Source organism: Anneissia japonica, unplaced genomic scaffold (assembly GCF_011630105.1).
Source record: "Anneissia japonica isolate Jap-2015-1 unplaced genomic scaffold, ASM1163010v1 scaffold737_len1565949_cov176, whole genome shotgun sequence".
Classification (NCBI taxonomy): Eukaryota; Metazoa; Echinodermata; class Crinoidea; order Comatulida; family Comatulidae; genus Anneissia; species Anneissia japonica.
In genome coordinates, this window is record NW_022741618.1 from 834,941 (window position 1) to 853,629 (window position 18,689).

At 34.0% G+C, this 18,689-nt stretch overlaps 1 protein-coding gene across 1 annotated transcript; it reads right to left on the reverse strand.

The window, feature by feature from the left end:
* Nucleotides 1–29: 29 nt before the first annotated feature.
* LOC117118826 (heat shock protein sti1 homolog) lies at nucleotides 30–14,139 on the reverse strand. The gene is made up of 16 exons (XM_033263541.1): nucleotides 13,841–14,139; nucleotides 12,953–13,044; nucleotides 12,077–12,157; nucleotides 10,689–10,731; nucleotides 10,101–10,288; nucleotides 9,337–9,558; nucleotides 8,539–8,702; nucleotides 7,807–8,021; nucleotides 7,533–7,623; nucleotides 7,086–7,136; nucleotides 4,903–4,993; nucleotides 4,193–4,297; nucleotides 3,348–3,526; nucleotides 2,839–2,928; nucleotides 1,772–2,092; nucleotides 30–1,331 (listed from the first exon to the last, which is right to left on the reverse strand). The coding sequence occupies exons 1-16, from the start codon at nucleotides 13,887–13,889 to the stop codon at nucleotides 1,166–1,168; spliced, it is 2,148 nt and encodes a 715-aa protein (XP_033119432.1). The 5' UTR covers nucleotides 13,890–14,139; the 3' UTR covers nucleotides 30–1,165.
* Nucleotides 14,140–18,689: the final 4,550 nt, after the last annotated feature.

Consider the following 18,689-nt stretch of genomic DNA (forward strand, 5'->3'; position numbering starts at 1 on the left):
TTTGCCAATATGAATGACAGCACAATTTATACAACTCGCTTGTTTTTATTATTATTTTGTTAACACAAGTAAAATTCATTGTCTAATGCGGATTAAATAGCCATTTCCATTTTATAATTCCATTGAGGCCTACATTTTTATATCCAGACTTAATACTGAACATGGAAATGTCAATTTAAATATGTCAATTTATATTGTATTATTGTTATTGTATCATGCAGTCATAAACCATAGCTTTTCACATGTAATTCCTCTGGTATAAGCGCCATTTATACCCAGGGAATCTTCTCTTGACAATATGTCCTATAATTTGTAGGGATAACCTATGAAAAGGAAAGTTTTCAACACTGTATGACCAGTATTTACAAGAGTCAATGACAATGATACCCTGGTGCTTAAAGATGGGGGGGGGGGATGTGGGCTTATACCTGAGGAATTATTATATAAACTATAATTGAGGCAAACTATATAGTGAATATTACGTAAATAAATAAGTAGCATTACACTTGAAATCTGGTCATTTGGTAAGGTTTCCTTCATACCAAAATATTTAATCGATTATAACAGGAAAGATCAGTATTTGTTAACTTGCATGGTCCAGCACAACTGAAATGTACTGTGTTTGTTACACATTCAACCAAATTACAAAATGCATACCTTGTTAGATTTTGTTAGCTTTTTGAAATAAAACAAATTTAAAATATACTTTGTTTTCCATCTTCAGTCTCCAACCATGAACACTTTAAATATCTTGACCATAACATGAATTAGGGAGCATTGATTTTTATCAAGGTGGGATGTGTCATTTTTTACTAGGATTTATTATCTATTAAACGTTGGTTTGTTCCAATAACTCGCATTACATTTTAATTACAGGTCTCCCTCTAATTAAAGACACTTTTAAGACCAGTGTTTCCATGGTCTTTAGCAGCTTTGGTCTCTAATTAGAATAATAAAGAATAGACATTTGATAGAAGAGAAAAAAGGTATCTTTAATTAGAAGACCTATATTTATATTGTTTAATAAATCTGTTAAAACTGGGGGGAAAATGATTTCACAGTAGTGCAATATTTTTTTAAAGCCAACAACGAATACATATATTTATAATATAAATCATGTGTGGATATAAATTATTAAACAAGTTGATAACTAGTGTTGTTGCTGTTAAGCTGTCGGTTTTTGCCAGGGTTTACGATCGACACCCTTAGTGCCTGGAGTGTGGGTATAACGACAACTATTTCCAAATGCGCATCCAGTTGTTCGCCAAAAATAACACTCATTGCCATTCACGGGTCCTTTCACCTTTGACTTGTCAAGGTCTGGACCGGAGCTGAAAAAAAGCATGATTGTATTTAACCTGTGCTCATTCATTTTTTTTGTCATTTTACAATACAATTTATCAACATTATTCATTAAATGCAGATGAATAACTAAGGGGAAGTGCTTATGATCAACATCATTATTTTCATAGAAATGATTATAACCATCAATCACTATCTCCGTTCACCTGTCATTAAACAAGTCTCCCTCCAATTAAAGACCATTTTTTGGGACTGGGTTTCCATGTTCTTTAGATGTTTGTAAATATGAGACCACAGAAAAGTGGTCTTTAATTGGAGGTAGTCTTTAATTGGAAGGGTCTTTAATTAGAGGGAGATCTGTATTGTTATAAATTGAATACCATATTCTTATCAGTTCAAATCAATACCATTTTGAGGTCTAAGCTTCTCTGATTACAGGTATGCTAAAACTTATCAACAATAAACCTACACAGGCTTTGCTATGGCAGCTTCCGGAATTTTCTGTGGAGCAGCTTTCTGAACAGGTTTAACAGCAGCAGCAACACTAGCAGTAGCAGCAGCAGCAGCACTAGCAGTAGCAGCAGTTGGTTTGACGTTTTTTCGTATGACAGTGGTCCTAGGCTGGCCCGACACAATTGGGTTGTCAGGAAACTTTATTAGTAACTGGCGACCGTGATAATCTTTGCCTTGTAGTTTCTCCAGGGCCATGCTGGCAGATGGTGCTGACTTGAAGTTCACAAAGGCACAATATTTTTCGGGTAGCATACGAATACTTGTCACTGCACCCCATCTGTTAATTGTGAATAAAAATAAAACTCTTCATTGAAAACAATCATACAACCAAATTATTTTAACTTTATCTTTTAATAAATCCGAAAGCAAGTGCACTTGCAATTACAGAATATATAACTAAAGTTTTATTGACAAAAACAACATGTGATGTGCCTAAATATTGTGACAACACATCATGACATAAGTGCAACATGACTATGTAAGGGCATACAACATTCTCTTGTCAAAAAAAAATGATATCTGGACAAAGAAAAAATGGTATTGCACATGATTTGAATGTAGGACCCTGGTACTGGTATGCAAGCATCTAACAACCAAGCTACTGTTCCACATCCTTATGTAAATAATGAACTATTCCAATAAGCCTAACCCCTTGAATATTGTAGCCAAGTTCTCACAAAACGACGATCTTAAAATTGTGTTTCTGTGACATGCATATATTTCTGGCCTTGCGTTTTAACAACATGCTCGTATTGGTCAGTTGTTGACTTTGAACTTCTGGAAAAGTGCAATGTATATTGATTGAATTATATATTTACTGATGGTGGTCAACTCGTGAGGTCTTCACTCTGCAGCCACAATGACCTAAAATCCCCTCTATGCAACATGAGGATTGGAGAGGTTTCCAGCTTTACAACAATCATGGAATTTAGAAAGATTTTATCCCAGACCATAGGATCGGAAGGCCAACCTCATTCTAAATTTCAGTACCCAAACTTGTATATATATTTAGTTAATACTCACTGTGAAAATAACTCTTGCAAATGTTTTTCTGTTACAGTTGGTTGAACATTCCCTATCCACAATGATGTTAAGTTTTCTGGATTACGAGCACTGCAGAAAAAAAGGAAGAATTTATTATAATAATGTTGGAAAACTACTAACAATGACATTTTGGATAAATATTTTGTTTCTTACATATTCAACCATTAACTATGCACCACATAAATCTCATCAAACAGAGGTGTTTAACAATAGCTTTTCCTAATCACCATAAAACAAACTCATTTGCGAGAAAAAAAATGTAAATAAGACTTGGGAGAGAACTTACAAGAAAATATATTAATAAGCATGTTGTTAATATTAATCAATTACTGTACACCCAAAGAAATAAAATAAACATTATGGTTGTAAGGGGCAAACACAGACACACATGACTTTATAGACATTTGCAGAATCTTCAAAAAGACAAAGGCAACAATTTAATGGAAGAAGAAGTGTGTACAAGATTTTTTTAAATCCAGAATATTTACTCTATTTTATTTTCTTGAAGAGTTTGCATTATATAATCCTCCTCATCAGATATATATATTTCTTCATCAGACTCTGTACTTTGGGGTACCATTCCGCTGAGCAAAGAATCCAACGCAGCTTGCACTGACGTGAATTGTCGGATGGCAGCTTCACTTTGCTGTCTTGAAAAACCCATTTCCTAAAGAGGAAAAAGTTAAACATTTAATTCAGCATTTTGCATGTTACATAATTATATTAACATCCAATATTTTATTTTATTAATCCTGGAAATTAAAAATTAATATAAAAACATTACAATAACAAAATATCAGCAATCCACAAATAAAGGTGAGCCAAGGAGCAGCAAAAGCGAAAAAAAGCAGCTTCACTTTGCTGTCTTGAAAAACCCATTTCTGAGAGGGGAAAAAGTTAAACATTTAATTCAGCATTTTGCATGTTATATAATTATATTAACATCAAAATTATATTTTATTCATCCTGGCAAATAAAAATTAATATAAAAACTTAACAATAACAAAATCAGCAATTCACAAACATAAAGAATAAAAGTGAGCCAGGGAGCAGCAAAAGCAAAAACCACTGTCATGTTGAGATGTGCTGCTATCTCAAAATTATAAATGGACTAGCATAAAAAAGGTAGGATCACATGAAAGAGTGGTGTGTATTTATAAGTGGACTACGTTTCATATACTTCATTGAATTTTTGTATAAAAAAATATAACAATTTAAATATAAAATTGCTGGCCAGGGGTAAATGAAGCAAAATGTATTGCTAAAACTCCAATGATTCAAGTTACCCTTGTGACAGAAAAAAGAAAAAACTGAATGTAATCGAATGTCTTACAATAAGTTGGTGAGTCCTGACGCGTATTAGTTCTTGGATTGCATCATCGCATTCTTTATCAAGTTTTAAAACGTGTTCAAATGCTGCTTCAGCATCGGAATAAAGCTGTTTCGAGAAAACAAGAAATTCATATAAATGCTCATTAAGCAAAAATCCGGATTTCAGACTAATCTGATTTATGTTCACGTTCTTGTAACTACATATGAAAAATATATGAACAATGTAAGCAGTAAAAATATTAGGGTTTTTTTAGCCTATCAGATGACATATCTTGGAAGTTATGTTGTAATTATAGTAAAAAAAATCCCTCCAACTGAGAGTCGCACTCTGGTCTTCGATTGATACATAGATGCCTTACTCACTAGCCAATGGCTTAAGGTAAATTTGAATCCAGTAACTTCCGTCACTCTTTAATATGAGGATGGTACACCATTAGTCTTTGAATTGCCCATACGGAAATTTGATTATACAAAACAGGATCTCATTAAAGATACTAAACTTTTAAATAGTGGTATAAAAAGACTTTTAACCATCTTGATTGCAATCAGCATTCAAACTAGGATCTCCTACTCTTTGTTTTAAATTCAAAGGAAGATTTCTTCCAATCAGATGGATGATGATATTAAAAATTAGAATTAAGAAGATGATAACGATTGAGATGATGAAGTGATGATGTTGATGGTGGCAATATGAAATCAATGAAGACTTACTTTTAAGCCTGCAAGAGCTCTTCCTTTTCTAAAATAACCTTTCGGCCATTCTTTATTTAGCTGAATTGCTTTTTTAGCATCTTCTAATGCCCTAGAGAGGAAACAGTGACAATTCATCAAGTCAAACAAGAAAGGATAGTCCTATATCTCTTTTTGGGTTCCTGTCAAAGGTTAGTCAATTCAACATACAATTGATGCAATCCCATGAAAATAATTCCATAAGGGTGTGTGATCTATTCTATTTAAAGTGCAACCTTTACAATAAAATGTTATTCTACAATCTACTGCTGAGATCTGAATCTCTGACATTGCAAAATTATGTAGTGGAAAGGTTTTTGGTCAAAACATCAAACAAAACAAAATAAAAATCAACAATCAAAATAGTCATTGTCATTAGCATGTGACAAAGGATGTTTAAATTGCTTGTGTCTTTGTGACAAGGCACTTTAAGTTTCTGTTTCTCAGGAATTTAACCAGATGCCTGGTAGAATATCAACTGAACTTTATCATCAAAGTCTATAGTTTATCCATCCTATAAAATTATAATTCACAAACTGTCAGTCAAGACCCACAAGTGGGTCATCAAAATATTTTGGTGGTTCACAAAACCTCGACAGAAATCACCAAAATCAGCTAACTCAATTCTGTCCCTTAATTTTATAGGCATTTATAACTTGAAACATGTATGAGGTGTTATGATACATAACAAATTAAGCCATCAATCTGCATACTTTGATGTGCAATGACGCAGCAATGTACAATGTGGCTACATTCATAATTGTTCATTATAATTTTGTCGTAATGTTTATTTTTGCTTATGCATTGTTTATTTAAATTTAAAACCCCAGTCCCCAAATGGTGCACTGGGTCTAGCTCTCTAAATTAGGCATGCGTGGATTAGGGCCAGTGGGTTGTGATGAACGTCTGAATTTCCGAACTGGGTCGTCAGTGTCTAAAAGTTTACGAAACGCTGCTCTATAAGTCATACATTCATCCATACCCATGAAGAATATTATAGGAATCCATAGCAGTTCAATGGCACCAAAGTACTTGAGAATTACAAAAGACCAACAAAGCTAGTACCAAGCCTGAGACAATTACTGTCTTTTCAAGGAAGGATGAAAGCACTTCACATTTATCCATTGGGAAGTCAGAAGAATGTGAGGAAATATTTCTTTTCCCAGAGTGTGATTAATAGTGATACATGGATTGGGCTTTTTGAAGATATGGTTAATGTAAACCAGTGGCGGACCGTAGGGTAAATTGCAGGGCATGCTAGGTATTGGCATATCTAGGATGTACGAGGGTCGCGCACGCCCCTCTCCCCTGAAAAGAAAAATACTCACCCATCTCCCACCCACAATCATGCTCAAGTAGTTAAAAATCACCTCGAATCACCTTATTTTGCGAGTTAGCCTAATGACCTAACCTAATGACCGATCCCCACTTTACCTTCTCACCCCCATCAGCTCCCTTCCATTTCAAGACCCCTACGCCACTAATCGGAAGAGACGAAATTTTCTTTAAAAATTGAATAAAAATAGTAAATATATTATTTACTAGATTTTAATTTTTTTTTTTTTTTGTCAATTCCATACACCGTATATAAAATTATGGCGTATGTGAATTTTATCCATGTAGCTTTTGTATTTTTGGCACAACAAAAATAAAGATAACCAGTGTACTGATTTCCTGTGCATTTGTCCTACTGGGCGATTCTTTTACCTATCAGTGGAGCATTCAGCCACGCCACTGTAAACATTGGAAGGGGTCTATTTGTAGTCTACATCTAAATACAGTAATTACTATGTAAACTGTAAACTTGTTGTGAGAGAGAAGATAGATCAAAATTTGATACAATTGGAAATAGACAAATTGGATTAGGCATACTGAGGACTCGCCAACATGAGAGATATGAATGGAGGAAATACAGACAAAAAAGTTATATCCTAGAAGACAATGGGAATGTAGGTGAGAGACAGTCATGGCTAATATGGTGAAAGTGAAGCAAATGTAAGTAAAGTGTAAGTATCAAGGCCTGCATGGAAACAAACCACTAATAACATGCTTTGTTAAAGTAAATAAACATCTACTAGATATACTAATCCAAGAAATATTAGACAAGTTTTAAAATGAGATCTCTTATTTCGAAATATAGCAATAAGAAGAAATGTTCAACTTACTTATCATGCTGTCCCATTCGATCATAACAGAAAGATCTATTGCCAAAAAACCTGAAGAAACAAAATTATGGAAAAACATACTAAATGGTGCTAAATATTTTTAAGCACAAAAGTTTTAAAAATATTTTTAGAAAATCATAAAAAGATTAACATTTGACAATTCAGATCATGGGGGCCCGCACTCACTGCATCGTACAATGGTTGTACGACTGGCGGCCGATGGACGCATCCTCGCACTCTGCGAGCGCTAGACGATAAAATGCCGTCTTCTGATCTGGACAGATCGTCATTAAAAAAAAACGTTGCACGCATCGTGGCATTGTGTTCTCCATAGAATCACTGCGGCCGACGACTGTGCCAGCGAGTGCCTGGCTTTAGACACGTTGATGAAACATTAAACATAATACATTAAAAATACATCACATTATACATATTATTTGAACGTACCTAAAATCTTTTGAATCAAGATTGATAGCTTCAGTAAAAAGTTGAATAGCATCATTATACAGTCCTTGGTTAGCCATCTCATTCCCTTTCACTAGAAAATTATGAAACACAATTTCTGTCTAAATTCCAAAATACAGCTTGTTTTTTCATGAATTATTCATAAACAAAATAAATTTAGCACTGTGATAGTTTCCATTTTTCTATCACAACACGTATATTCTACTTTGCTGCATATAATAATCTACAGGTGATGGACAGATAAAATAACACATACCAGCAACTTGTCGGCTCCTAAGGACAATTGGGTCCATCCCTTCAATACTCTCCCCTTGCTCCTTGGATTTTTTATCTTTCTTTTTCCCCGAACTTGGTTGATTCGTTGTAATCTTTTTTGTTGCCGTGGCAGCAGCCCGTGCGAAAAAAGCACTTTGTGTGTCCCACCCCTGTACCTCTTCATCACTCTGCCCTGTATTTCCGTGTGCGTCTTGTCTATTAAAGAAATAATGGCTCAATAAATATCTATATATGCTATTTATCTGAACTGATACTCATTCAGAAGTAAATAATATTATAAGCATTTTCAAATTGTCTCAGCAGTCTACGTTTATTTACTTTCATTTTGATACATGTTCATGTGTCAAGCAAGCGTGACTTATGTGTATAAGCACCCTCAATTTTGTTACCAGGAAGTGCTTGTTTGCATATCAATACTCAAAGCGGTCTAAGCAAAGACCATTTTATAGCAATGGTCTTAGTGGTGTGACTTTAGTAAGTAATAAAGCCGCCTTTATTTGAGGAGTTAAGACTACCAGTTAAGACCGTTTTATAGCAATGCGCCCTAGGACTTTATTGCAGGGCAGGGGCAGATCCAGTAGGGTGTGCATGATCTGTAGTCCAAGGGGAGTGGTTGGGGAGCTTCAATGCACATGTACTCCATGTACTCTGAAAGTCAGCCATGGTTAACTGAAGTTGTTCATTATTAAATCAAATATAACTTTTAACTTACTTTTTATTTGTTGTTGATGAATCTTTTTTATTTTTATGCATCTGTTTTTGAAGAGGATTTTGTTCTACGTTTTCATCTTTGCTTTTTTTGTCTGCATATTTTGTTTGGTTTTTATTTTCAAATGACTTAGATGGATTGTTTTCACCTAAACTTGATTTTTCACTCTGTAATGAAATAAAATAAAACAATACTAATCAATATGAAATTGATCTGCAGTATAACTTCATAGAAAATGTTAATGGTAGCCGCACCCCTCCATCAATTAATATAAATGCCAAACCCAACGCTATTTTACGATACACCTATTTTGAGCTTTGACAGAAAACATATGTGATCCGCTCTGGCAAAACCAGCAATTTGTCGGAAAAAGTTTTTGGTATTTGTAGATTCCACATGAATTCTTCAAAACAGTGTTTATTTGAAATTGGTTGAGTATTGGCGAAGTTATGAATATTTAATTCATTGGACGTTAGCCATGTATGTTTTGAGAAAACAGCTTCCAAAGATTCCAAAATCAATAGTTTATAATTAAGATTTATATTAAAATTTTTTTTTTTTTCAGTTAGATTTAGCTAATGATATTTTGCTGAAATGTTCTTCAATATATCTTTCATAAAATGCAAAAACCTGAAAATGTTCAAAATTCTGATTCTTGAATGTTTTGGGTACTTGTGTAAAAATTAGAAATTGCGAAAAAAAAACAGCCAGAGCCAGTCACATATATTGGCAAAACCCACTCCCACAAACTATAATTAAGCAGTAAATGATTGCAATACTAATTTTTATATACTGACTTACATAATGGTTTTCATTTGTTATATATGGTTCTTTATCCTTGTTTTGTGTTATATTTTCTTCATTTATGTCTTCACTTGTTTCTGTATTTTTAGCTTTTTCGTTAGATTCTTTTTCTTGTCGTTTCTTTTCTTTTTGTCTCTTTTTCTTTGCCCTTTTCTTTTCTCGCTGTTTTCGTTGTTTTTCCTCCTCCTTGACAAGCTCCTCGGCATTTTTTCTTGCTTCCTATGAATACAATTATAAATAGATAGTACATTTGATTTCTTTTTTTTTTTTATTAATAAAGGACTCATATAGTGCACACACTCTTTTCAGAAAGAATTGCTCATGGCTTCTTCTTCCCACCTATCCAGGATTGCCATGGGGTATGAGGTGAGCAAAAATGGACATATTAAGATCAGGGGGGGGGGGCAGAGTCTGTTAGATCACAGCTTTGATTCTTCATTAATATGGCAACTTTAATGTCCAAATACTGGCCCAATGTAGACTGGAGATTAAAATGTAGAAATGATTCCCTTTTTATTCTTTATTACAAAAAATAACACATAATAACACATTTTATACTTAGTACATTCTCAACTGTGTTAAAAAGTGAAACATTCCGATTTAGGGGATGCATACCAGTTTTTGTTATATATTTAAAACTAATTAGCAGATCCTCTGGCTTTAATCAAGATTTTCCCACTTTAAAACAAATTTCAAAAATCATAATAATAAATTTATAATCCATTCTTTACTTGTTGTGAAAAATTAGAAGTTTTACGTACACTTTCAGAGGGCCGATTCTTTGTTATGTTAAAGTTCTCTGTTTTATGTTTAAAATTTCCTCGACCACAGTTGTTTGCCAAGTAGTGAATAAATTCTATATCATCATCCTCTTCATTGAAGAAGTCATCATCATTTGAATAATCACTGCCATCATCAAAATCATCACTGTCATAACAATCATTAAATCCTGGAAGAAAAGAAATAAAATTTGTTTGCATACACAGTTAACCTCACTTAAGTTGATTTTCCATAAGTCAACTTTGCATTTACCATGACAGAAAAGTAATTTATTATACGACATGGGGTGGGGGGGGGGGAAGAGGGAGCTGCTACTTAAAATCTCTGTTACATTACAATTTTAGCAGTAAAAACCAAGGTTACATGCCCAGTATGTGTCACCTCTATCTTCACTTTGTATACCATTCCACAATTGTTTTTTAAACCAAAATATATTAAATGTTACAAGTTACACATATTCTATATAGTTTCCTTTCAATGTCATCTGTACTGTGTAATTTATAAAAGAGAAAATCAATAACAATTCTGAAATAATATTTTATGTCATTAAGAATGGTATGTGTACTTACTAGCATGGAAAAACATCCTAGCAAAGAGGTCAAACATCTCTGACTGTAAAAAGATAAAGCAAATTGATTAATTATATGTAAAGCAACAATAATATTAACACAATGGCAATCAACAATTATCAAACAAATTATCTTGACTGAAGGCATAAAATTGGCTCCCAGTGGGAGTATATGGTCTACTGCTTGACCTTTTTTTTTTTTTTGGCAATTCACTTTAATAACTGTACAAGCAGAGCCGTAAGAGGTTTAGTTCTGCTAAAATAATTGCTAGCCCTTATATACAGTATCAGCTATTGAATATTGGTCTAGTTTTATTGTATTTTTTGCTAGCCCAGCCCTAAAATACTTAAGTCCCGGACATAGGACCACCAACTATTTACAGCCCTGACAAGTATACCAGATTGTGACTTTTAGTGAACTTTATATGACAGGTCTTATCTAGCAGCTTTCTATGTTGGCAATTTACTTGATAACTTAACTAGGACAGGCCTTATCAAGCATTGCATCATATTTTGTAAACTTACTTTTTATTTTTATCTGTAGCTCATGACCCATGCCATGGTATTTCTTGAAATTAATTTAAGCAATATTCTAGAAACCTAATTGTGTTTTAAGTGTAATTTTTAGCAACTTTTCTCTTTGTGTTGTTGAATAAAAAATAATACATAGATACCAATGTTGAATTTTAAAATAAGTAGAACACCTCAATATGTGTTGGCCACAGTAAAAGACATACTCTCTCTCATTTTGTGGCTGAAAAAGTGCCCCCTTAATAGGGGTATCCTAAAGGCGGGACTCTACTCATAGTATGTACAATGTGATACTCCAAACATACAGCTGAAATAAGTTTTTATGTTGTTAATTTTTTTTAAACATTGTATACAGGTTTTTTTTTTTTCAATATGACATAATATTTAAAAAATAACACTTATATAGTAAGAAAAAAAAAAAATCATATTTAAGAAAAAAAAAAAAAAAAATGTTGATTAAGTGTTATAATAATAAAGGGAGGGAAAAATTACATTCATATTTAAGTTTGAGAGTGCCATTTCCAGCATCCAGAATTGGGCCATAACATACAATTTTGTACCTGAGCACCTAATCATGAAGGGGCTGAGGTACTGTAGTTTGGTAGTCCCTCCCAAGGCCCACCTATATTTTGAATTCTTACGATCCACCACTGGTAATCACCACTAAAGTTTATAAAATTTGGGGTTTATAGTAAGTAATTATTTCAAAAATCATTTTCAAAAAAATTGTCAATTCATTAAGTAATACCTACTTTATTATTTTATGCTATGACACTCTCTCTTAACGGATAGGAAACATCCAACTTTCAAGTTTCTATATTGCACAATTATTGACTGAATAATGAAATAAATACTTACTGGTGACAATATGATTTCACTTCCATCATCAGGCTCGTCCGATGTCAGGCGTTTATACGCTGCTGAAACCTCTTGGAATTTCTAATCAACGAAACATTTAAAGAAAACTATTAGTACTTAATACAAATGTACAAGTGTATACCACTTGGCCTCATAGCTCAGTTGGTTGAGTATCCAAACAGTAATTGGAAGGTCTTAGGTTCGATTCACGATGGGGACATACGTTTTTCTCAAATACTTATTATCATCTTTAATTAACACCAGTGGAGGTGCATCTCCATACCAAAGTTACTTTCAAGAGATTTACTATTATTCATTGCATATTACGCAACATCTTGAGAAAATATGGGTTCTAATGGGAAAATCCAAGGGTGTTATCACTTGGTCTCATAGGTCAGTTGGTTGAGTATCGGAACGGTAATCGGAAGGTCTTGGGTTCCAATCCCAATGGGGACATACATTTTTCTCAAATACTTATTAGATCATACAAATTAATGTATGCTATTTGAAGAGTATACTAAATGACGGTACATGAACTACAATTAAGAATATTGAACAAAAGTATTTATAGATGTACCGTCTCATGAACCCCAAAATATCATACAAAGTAATTTTTGAAATTACCTTGCTCATTTTGAAGTAAAAAAAATTATCAATTGAACAAAGAAATTAGTGTACTTAAAAAATGTTTAATAATAATTTTACAGCGAAAAATTATACAAACACATTTTTCAAATTCAAAAATTTCAAATGCTAAAGTTAATAAACTTAGTAAGTATTTCAGAAATACTTTTTATGATTCCTTTATTATTTTTAGGGGGCAATTACCTATAAATCTTGATAATAAATAGTAAATCATAAATTACTTTGAGATACCTTTGTTGCTGAATCTGAATTACTATGTTTATCAGGGTGCCATTTTAATGCTAATTTTTTATATGCAGCTCTAACCTCTTCCTCTTCAGATCCTGTGAACACAAAGCAGGTTATTAATTAAAATATCTTTGAATAAATTCATCCGGTTTCAGAGTTATTTTAATAATTCAGGTGTATAACCTGGCAACACACAGTTACTTTTTGTTGTCTTTTGAATCAGTACACAATGAGAATTCATGTAATAAAAGAACCTTCCAGTTTCATTCAAATACACTAATAGCAAATTCTAGAACATGGCATTACAACTAAATTCTATTTTCTTTACAAGAATAATAATTCACAAAATAGGATTAGGAGAATTAATTAAGAACTTTAACAGTTTTAAAAAAGATAAAATGTAGAAAAGCAAAGATGGGGCTTCCTTGCAAGCACAAATAAGGATAGGCCCAAATGCTAAGACTTGTTAATGAGGGCCTCTTTTGTTGGTTTTGTTTGTTTTTAGCCTATACCGTAATTTTAATGTCTGTAATATACTTTTTAACACTAGGCCTATATTTTTTTACCCTTTGTATAATTAACCAATTGTATAAGCACCTGGATCCAAATTTCGACTGTATCATGTTGTATTGTCGACAATAAAGATTTCTTGATTCTCACACGTTTTTTACCTGTCCAGCAAGTGCAAAATCTTTTGAAAGAAATACCTTGTTGTTTTTCTTGTTAGTTACATTAGTTTAAATCCTAGTTTCACGTTTATTGGTTTAACATTTTATGAAAAATAAATGAATTTATTGCATAAAAGAGAAGAATACTGTTGACTTAAGGCTAGGCCTCCACCAGTCTAGTCTAGGCTGGTGGCAGGCCTAGCCTAGACTAGCATTAACTTGCCTCTCGGGATGCCCAGAATATCGTATGCTTCTTCGGTTGACAGCCCCATGTCCTCAGCCCTTTCTTGCGGATGGTCCACAAATTGATCACGTTTTCTAGCTAGAACAAGAAGCCCCAAACTATGTTGATAAAAGTAATTAAGAGTGGTACAACTAGCCCTACTCCAAATTTATTTGTCGTCTTACGATCATAACAAGGTTAATTCCACTGGTTTTTACATCACAATTTTACGCCAACGATCATCACATTTCAATATAACTGATCATAAGCAGGCTGCTAAAAACATGCATGCGCAAAAGAAGGACCGCTGTCGTCAGGATAGTGATCACGTGGTGTTCTATTGAAAAATAAGTTGAAAAACTTACTATAGTATAAATAGACCTACAGTACTTATCAACTATTTATTGGTCATTTAGTATATAAATTTAAAGAGGCCAGCATGTTATATGCACACAATCAAACATTACACATGACCATTGCTGATATTGTGGTATCATAAATGGTCATGAAAATTTTCCACCGTATTGATTAAATTATAAACCGGGAATTCCCAGTCGACCGTCGTATAGCCTACTGTAAAATGGTTAATATTAATTAAATTCAATCATAGAGATATTGTTTACTATAATACCTTTATGACTCAATTCAATTTACTACAATCCTTTTAATCGATATTAAATACATATATGATAATTGTCTTACTGTGTTAATGATACAAAGTTAAAATAAATACCGGTATATGCCTAGGCCTATGTTTCTGTGCAATATATTTATGTCGCAACAGTAGCCTAGACATTTAAATTGTGAACATTTGTATTACATTGACATTTACAAAATAACCAAAATGGAATAGCAGAGGGTAGCCCTTTAAACTGGAATGCTTGTTTCAGAAATGGTCCTCAATTAAACATTAGCATAGAAACTTGTATTTTTTTCTCTTAATAGAAAAAATGAAATCATATAGATGCATACAAATTTCACATGATACATTTTTAAAAACTAATTTATTAATATTATTATTATATGGTAAAAGTAATATTAAAAAAATAACTTACCAAGATCTTACCCATATCAAATAAAATACAACATATTAATAAAAAAATATGAAAGAACAATTTCATTTCATTTCATATATTTCGCCAGTTAAAACAACAATACAAGGACAAAGAAAGTCAGGACAACACCCTTGTCAGCGACAGGATAAACAAAAAGCAAACTTAATTGCTGTAAATAGTTTTTTCTTCCAACAAGGGCAGTAACATTAAAAACATTGAATACAAGGTATAATAAATATATGTATACATATACATATATATATATATATATAACATTATAAAAAAGAAAATCGAAATCACATCAAAAAGAAAAGCAAATTGTGCAGGAGAGATTACCATTTATGATTAATAATACAGTAAATGATTTAGAACGTTTAGTTTTAACTTTGGGATACAAAATTCATGGACTTTTTTAAGGTTATATGGGACAAAAGTAGTTTCGGGTAACAAATGATTCAATTTTTTATTTCAACAAAAAATTCCTTGACGTTCTTCTAAGGTAGAAAACCTAAGAATACCACGGGCACACTCATAACTTTCTCCCGGAAGGATACATTTCAAAGCTCTTCTCTGGATTTGTTCCAATTGTTGGTTCTGATGCTTAGTAACATTGGTTTCCAAAACTGGGACCGCATATTCCTCTAGTGTATGGGTACAGAATTTCATGCACGTCTGTTCAAAACTAGCGACGCCGGACGCTTTTAAAGTTTGAAACCACTGTTTTGTTTTGTAGGTGTAGGGGACTTTAAAAAGGGCGATGAACATTTTTGTTGGAAATTTCATGCACGTCCATTCAAAACTGGCGACGCTGTACGCTTGTAAAGTTTTGGTAACGACAAGAATAAGAAAAAGAACAACAGCGGTGAGGCTCTGGGTCAGCGCTTCGCGGCGCGGACCAAAAACACACGGCCGCCACGACGAACAAAGGCGCAAAATTTGCTGTTTTGAGGCTTGTGAACGCATTAAGTCGAAAAGTTACCGGTATTTGTATTTATCAGTTCTCCCAATTACGTTACAGTTAATATTAGTTGGATCTACGGTAGTATTTTCCATGAAATCAAATACCGGTAGTGTTTCTTTAGTTTTAATAATATTTTACAATAATATAATTTCTGTCACACACATCTATTAGATTGGCCACCTCATTCCTGTAAGCTATTTTACTACCCTTTCAGATTGATCAAATTATCGTTAGTGTACATTTTTTAAAATAGGGTCACATTACACATTCTTGAGGTGCTTCTGCATTTGAAATTTTATCTTTTGACACTCATTAATTTAAACTCTTTTCCTGTCACTTATAAAACATTACTAATCAAAGTGGGCGTCAATATTTATGGTTCTACATTCTGTGACAACATTTGAGTTTGCAACACTGAATTTCAATAAATAAAGTTCTTTCGTGTGGTTTTGCCTATAATCTAAGTGATCAAGCTAAAAGGTTAATATTGCATACGGTTTGACACATCGTTTTGGTGTATTGTTGAGCGTCATCATTCGCATTCTTAAAAAAAAAAAAAAAAAAAAAAAAAAAAAAAAAAAAAAAAACTTGGGCGAAAACACAACTGCATGGAATGCTTTACGAAAACAGCTTGTAAAAGAACACACTGGGTGCCTCATCTAAGTAAGCGGTGACTATTCTTATAACGAAGTCGTATTACATTATTGTTTCTTGAAAGTTCCATCGAAAATATTCAATGCAGTTCAACATTCCTCATAGTTCCTCTATCAATGAATTTAAATATTTCATGTATTTTAAGGTCTTTTATGGTCTCATTTTTTATCAGACGATGTGTTGCTATCCGTTTAATTTTCATGCAATAAATCCTCATTCGAAGTCTCCCCACCTTTCCAGGAATACCCATACCACATCCTAAACAACTGATCAAGATCAACAACGGATCCATCTCGTGTAAGTGTGAGTGTACTTCCGTGGCCACTCACTTTGAACATGGACAAATTGTTCTTTGAAATGAACTGATTCGTGTTCAGCAAGACGCTATCCGGATAACCTTCTGAGCAGTACATGTATAGCATTTCAATGACGTGCTCCTCAACTTTTCTTTGTTTTGTTTCTGCATCGACCCTACTGGCTTGCTCGATCGTGTCCTTGATTTTGGTAACTGCACTTTCATCTCCTTCAGCAGACCTTTCGATAAGCTTGACCAAACATTCCAAGGCTTCGATAGATCGCTCCAAATTCTGGTGAGCCTCAGAAAGGTTCCCGTCTTCATCGTCTTCAGTTATACCACTCGTTTCAAGGTATTCAGCATACGCGTCTATTTGTTTAAATTTTTTGAAGATATTGTAACCTGGCATGTGATAGCACTGGAGATTTCGCTGTTTCGCATGCTTCAGGATTGACCTGATAAGCTCAAAAACGAGGTGTCCCAGGTTGTCTATTGTCCAGTCACTTTTCGGCCGTGTGTGGACCATGTGAAAAAAGACGTTTTTTATAGCATACGAAGTGACCGACGAATGCATGTCTTGAATTGACGCCGAATAATATTTTGGCAGAAAGTTCCCCAGGATATATTTGACGACCCTTATGAATCTTTTCTCTGTTGAATCCACGGAATATCGGCTGAGAAATTCTTGTTCCAAAAGTGCACAGGAAAATCGACATTCATCACCAGTTCTTAGTATGCAATGCATTGGTATACGACTTTGTTCCTCGTCGCTCATTTGTTTTGGAACAGCGAGGGTGTAATCAACACTCACTGTTAGCTCGGAATACTCAACTCCGGACCATAAAAGGTACGGTGTAACGGCACCACGATTGAAGTCGGCTTCTACCTTATAATGTTCCGGGTGTCGCACCCAGCCCGGCATATCAACCTTTTCAAGGTATTCGGCGATGAACTTCTCGACAGCGCTCTGTATGCCCGACAGAAGATCAGATATTTTGTGACTTTTCAGTAAGTCCACATACAAGTCGTAATCTTCGTCTCCTGGTTGTATGTCGTCACATTCGATATCTTGCTTATCTCTGACTTCGTAAACATCCCCGAAGAAGTCATAGTTCTGAACATGGATCGAGGCACATTCAGTGGATTCATTGTCGTCAAACGTGAAAGTAATGACGGACTTGTCTATGGCGGGTAGTTCTATCATGAAGTCGTACTCGTCAGGTGCAGATATCCTCAGCTGATCTTGCATGCTTCCGGCTTTTATCAGTCTTGCACCCTTAAACATTTTCCATTTTTGTTCTAATGCTGACACCAATCCTTCTGATATACTGTTTACGTCTTCCTGGATCCGTCGGGTTTCTTCAGAAGCAGGGAATCTCGCAGCACCCCGTGAAAGCTCCGACACATACACATCAAACGGTGACTGTGCCGTGGTCGTAAGCGAAGCCATGCTGCATTAGTGGCCCGAGCGAGACTGGATCATTTCATGAATTTACATTCTTAGCTATAAAAAGCAGTTCCAAAAATAGATGTTTATGAATACATTATCGTGATCGTTTACACGTGACGTCACATTTCCCAAGATTCTTTTGTGTCGGCCATTGCTAAGGTCATACAATAATAAAAGCCGGAAGCATGCAAGCATGCAGGAATGTTTTACTATTTAGAAGAGGAGAAGTGTGTAATTTCAATGGTTCTTTTAAGTTTGACATAGTCGAGGGGTGGTGTGGTGTATTATGTGAGTGTTAGCGAAGTCATGTTTATTATTGTTGATTAGTTTATGTTGTTGTAATAATTGTGTATTTTCTCTTGTACGCGCCTTCCGTCTGGAAGAGTGCCACTGTTTTAAAAGTGTAGCTTCCGAATAAAAAAATAAATAAGCAA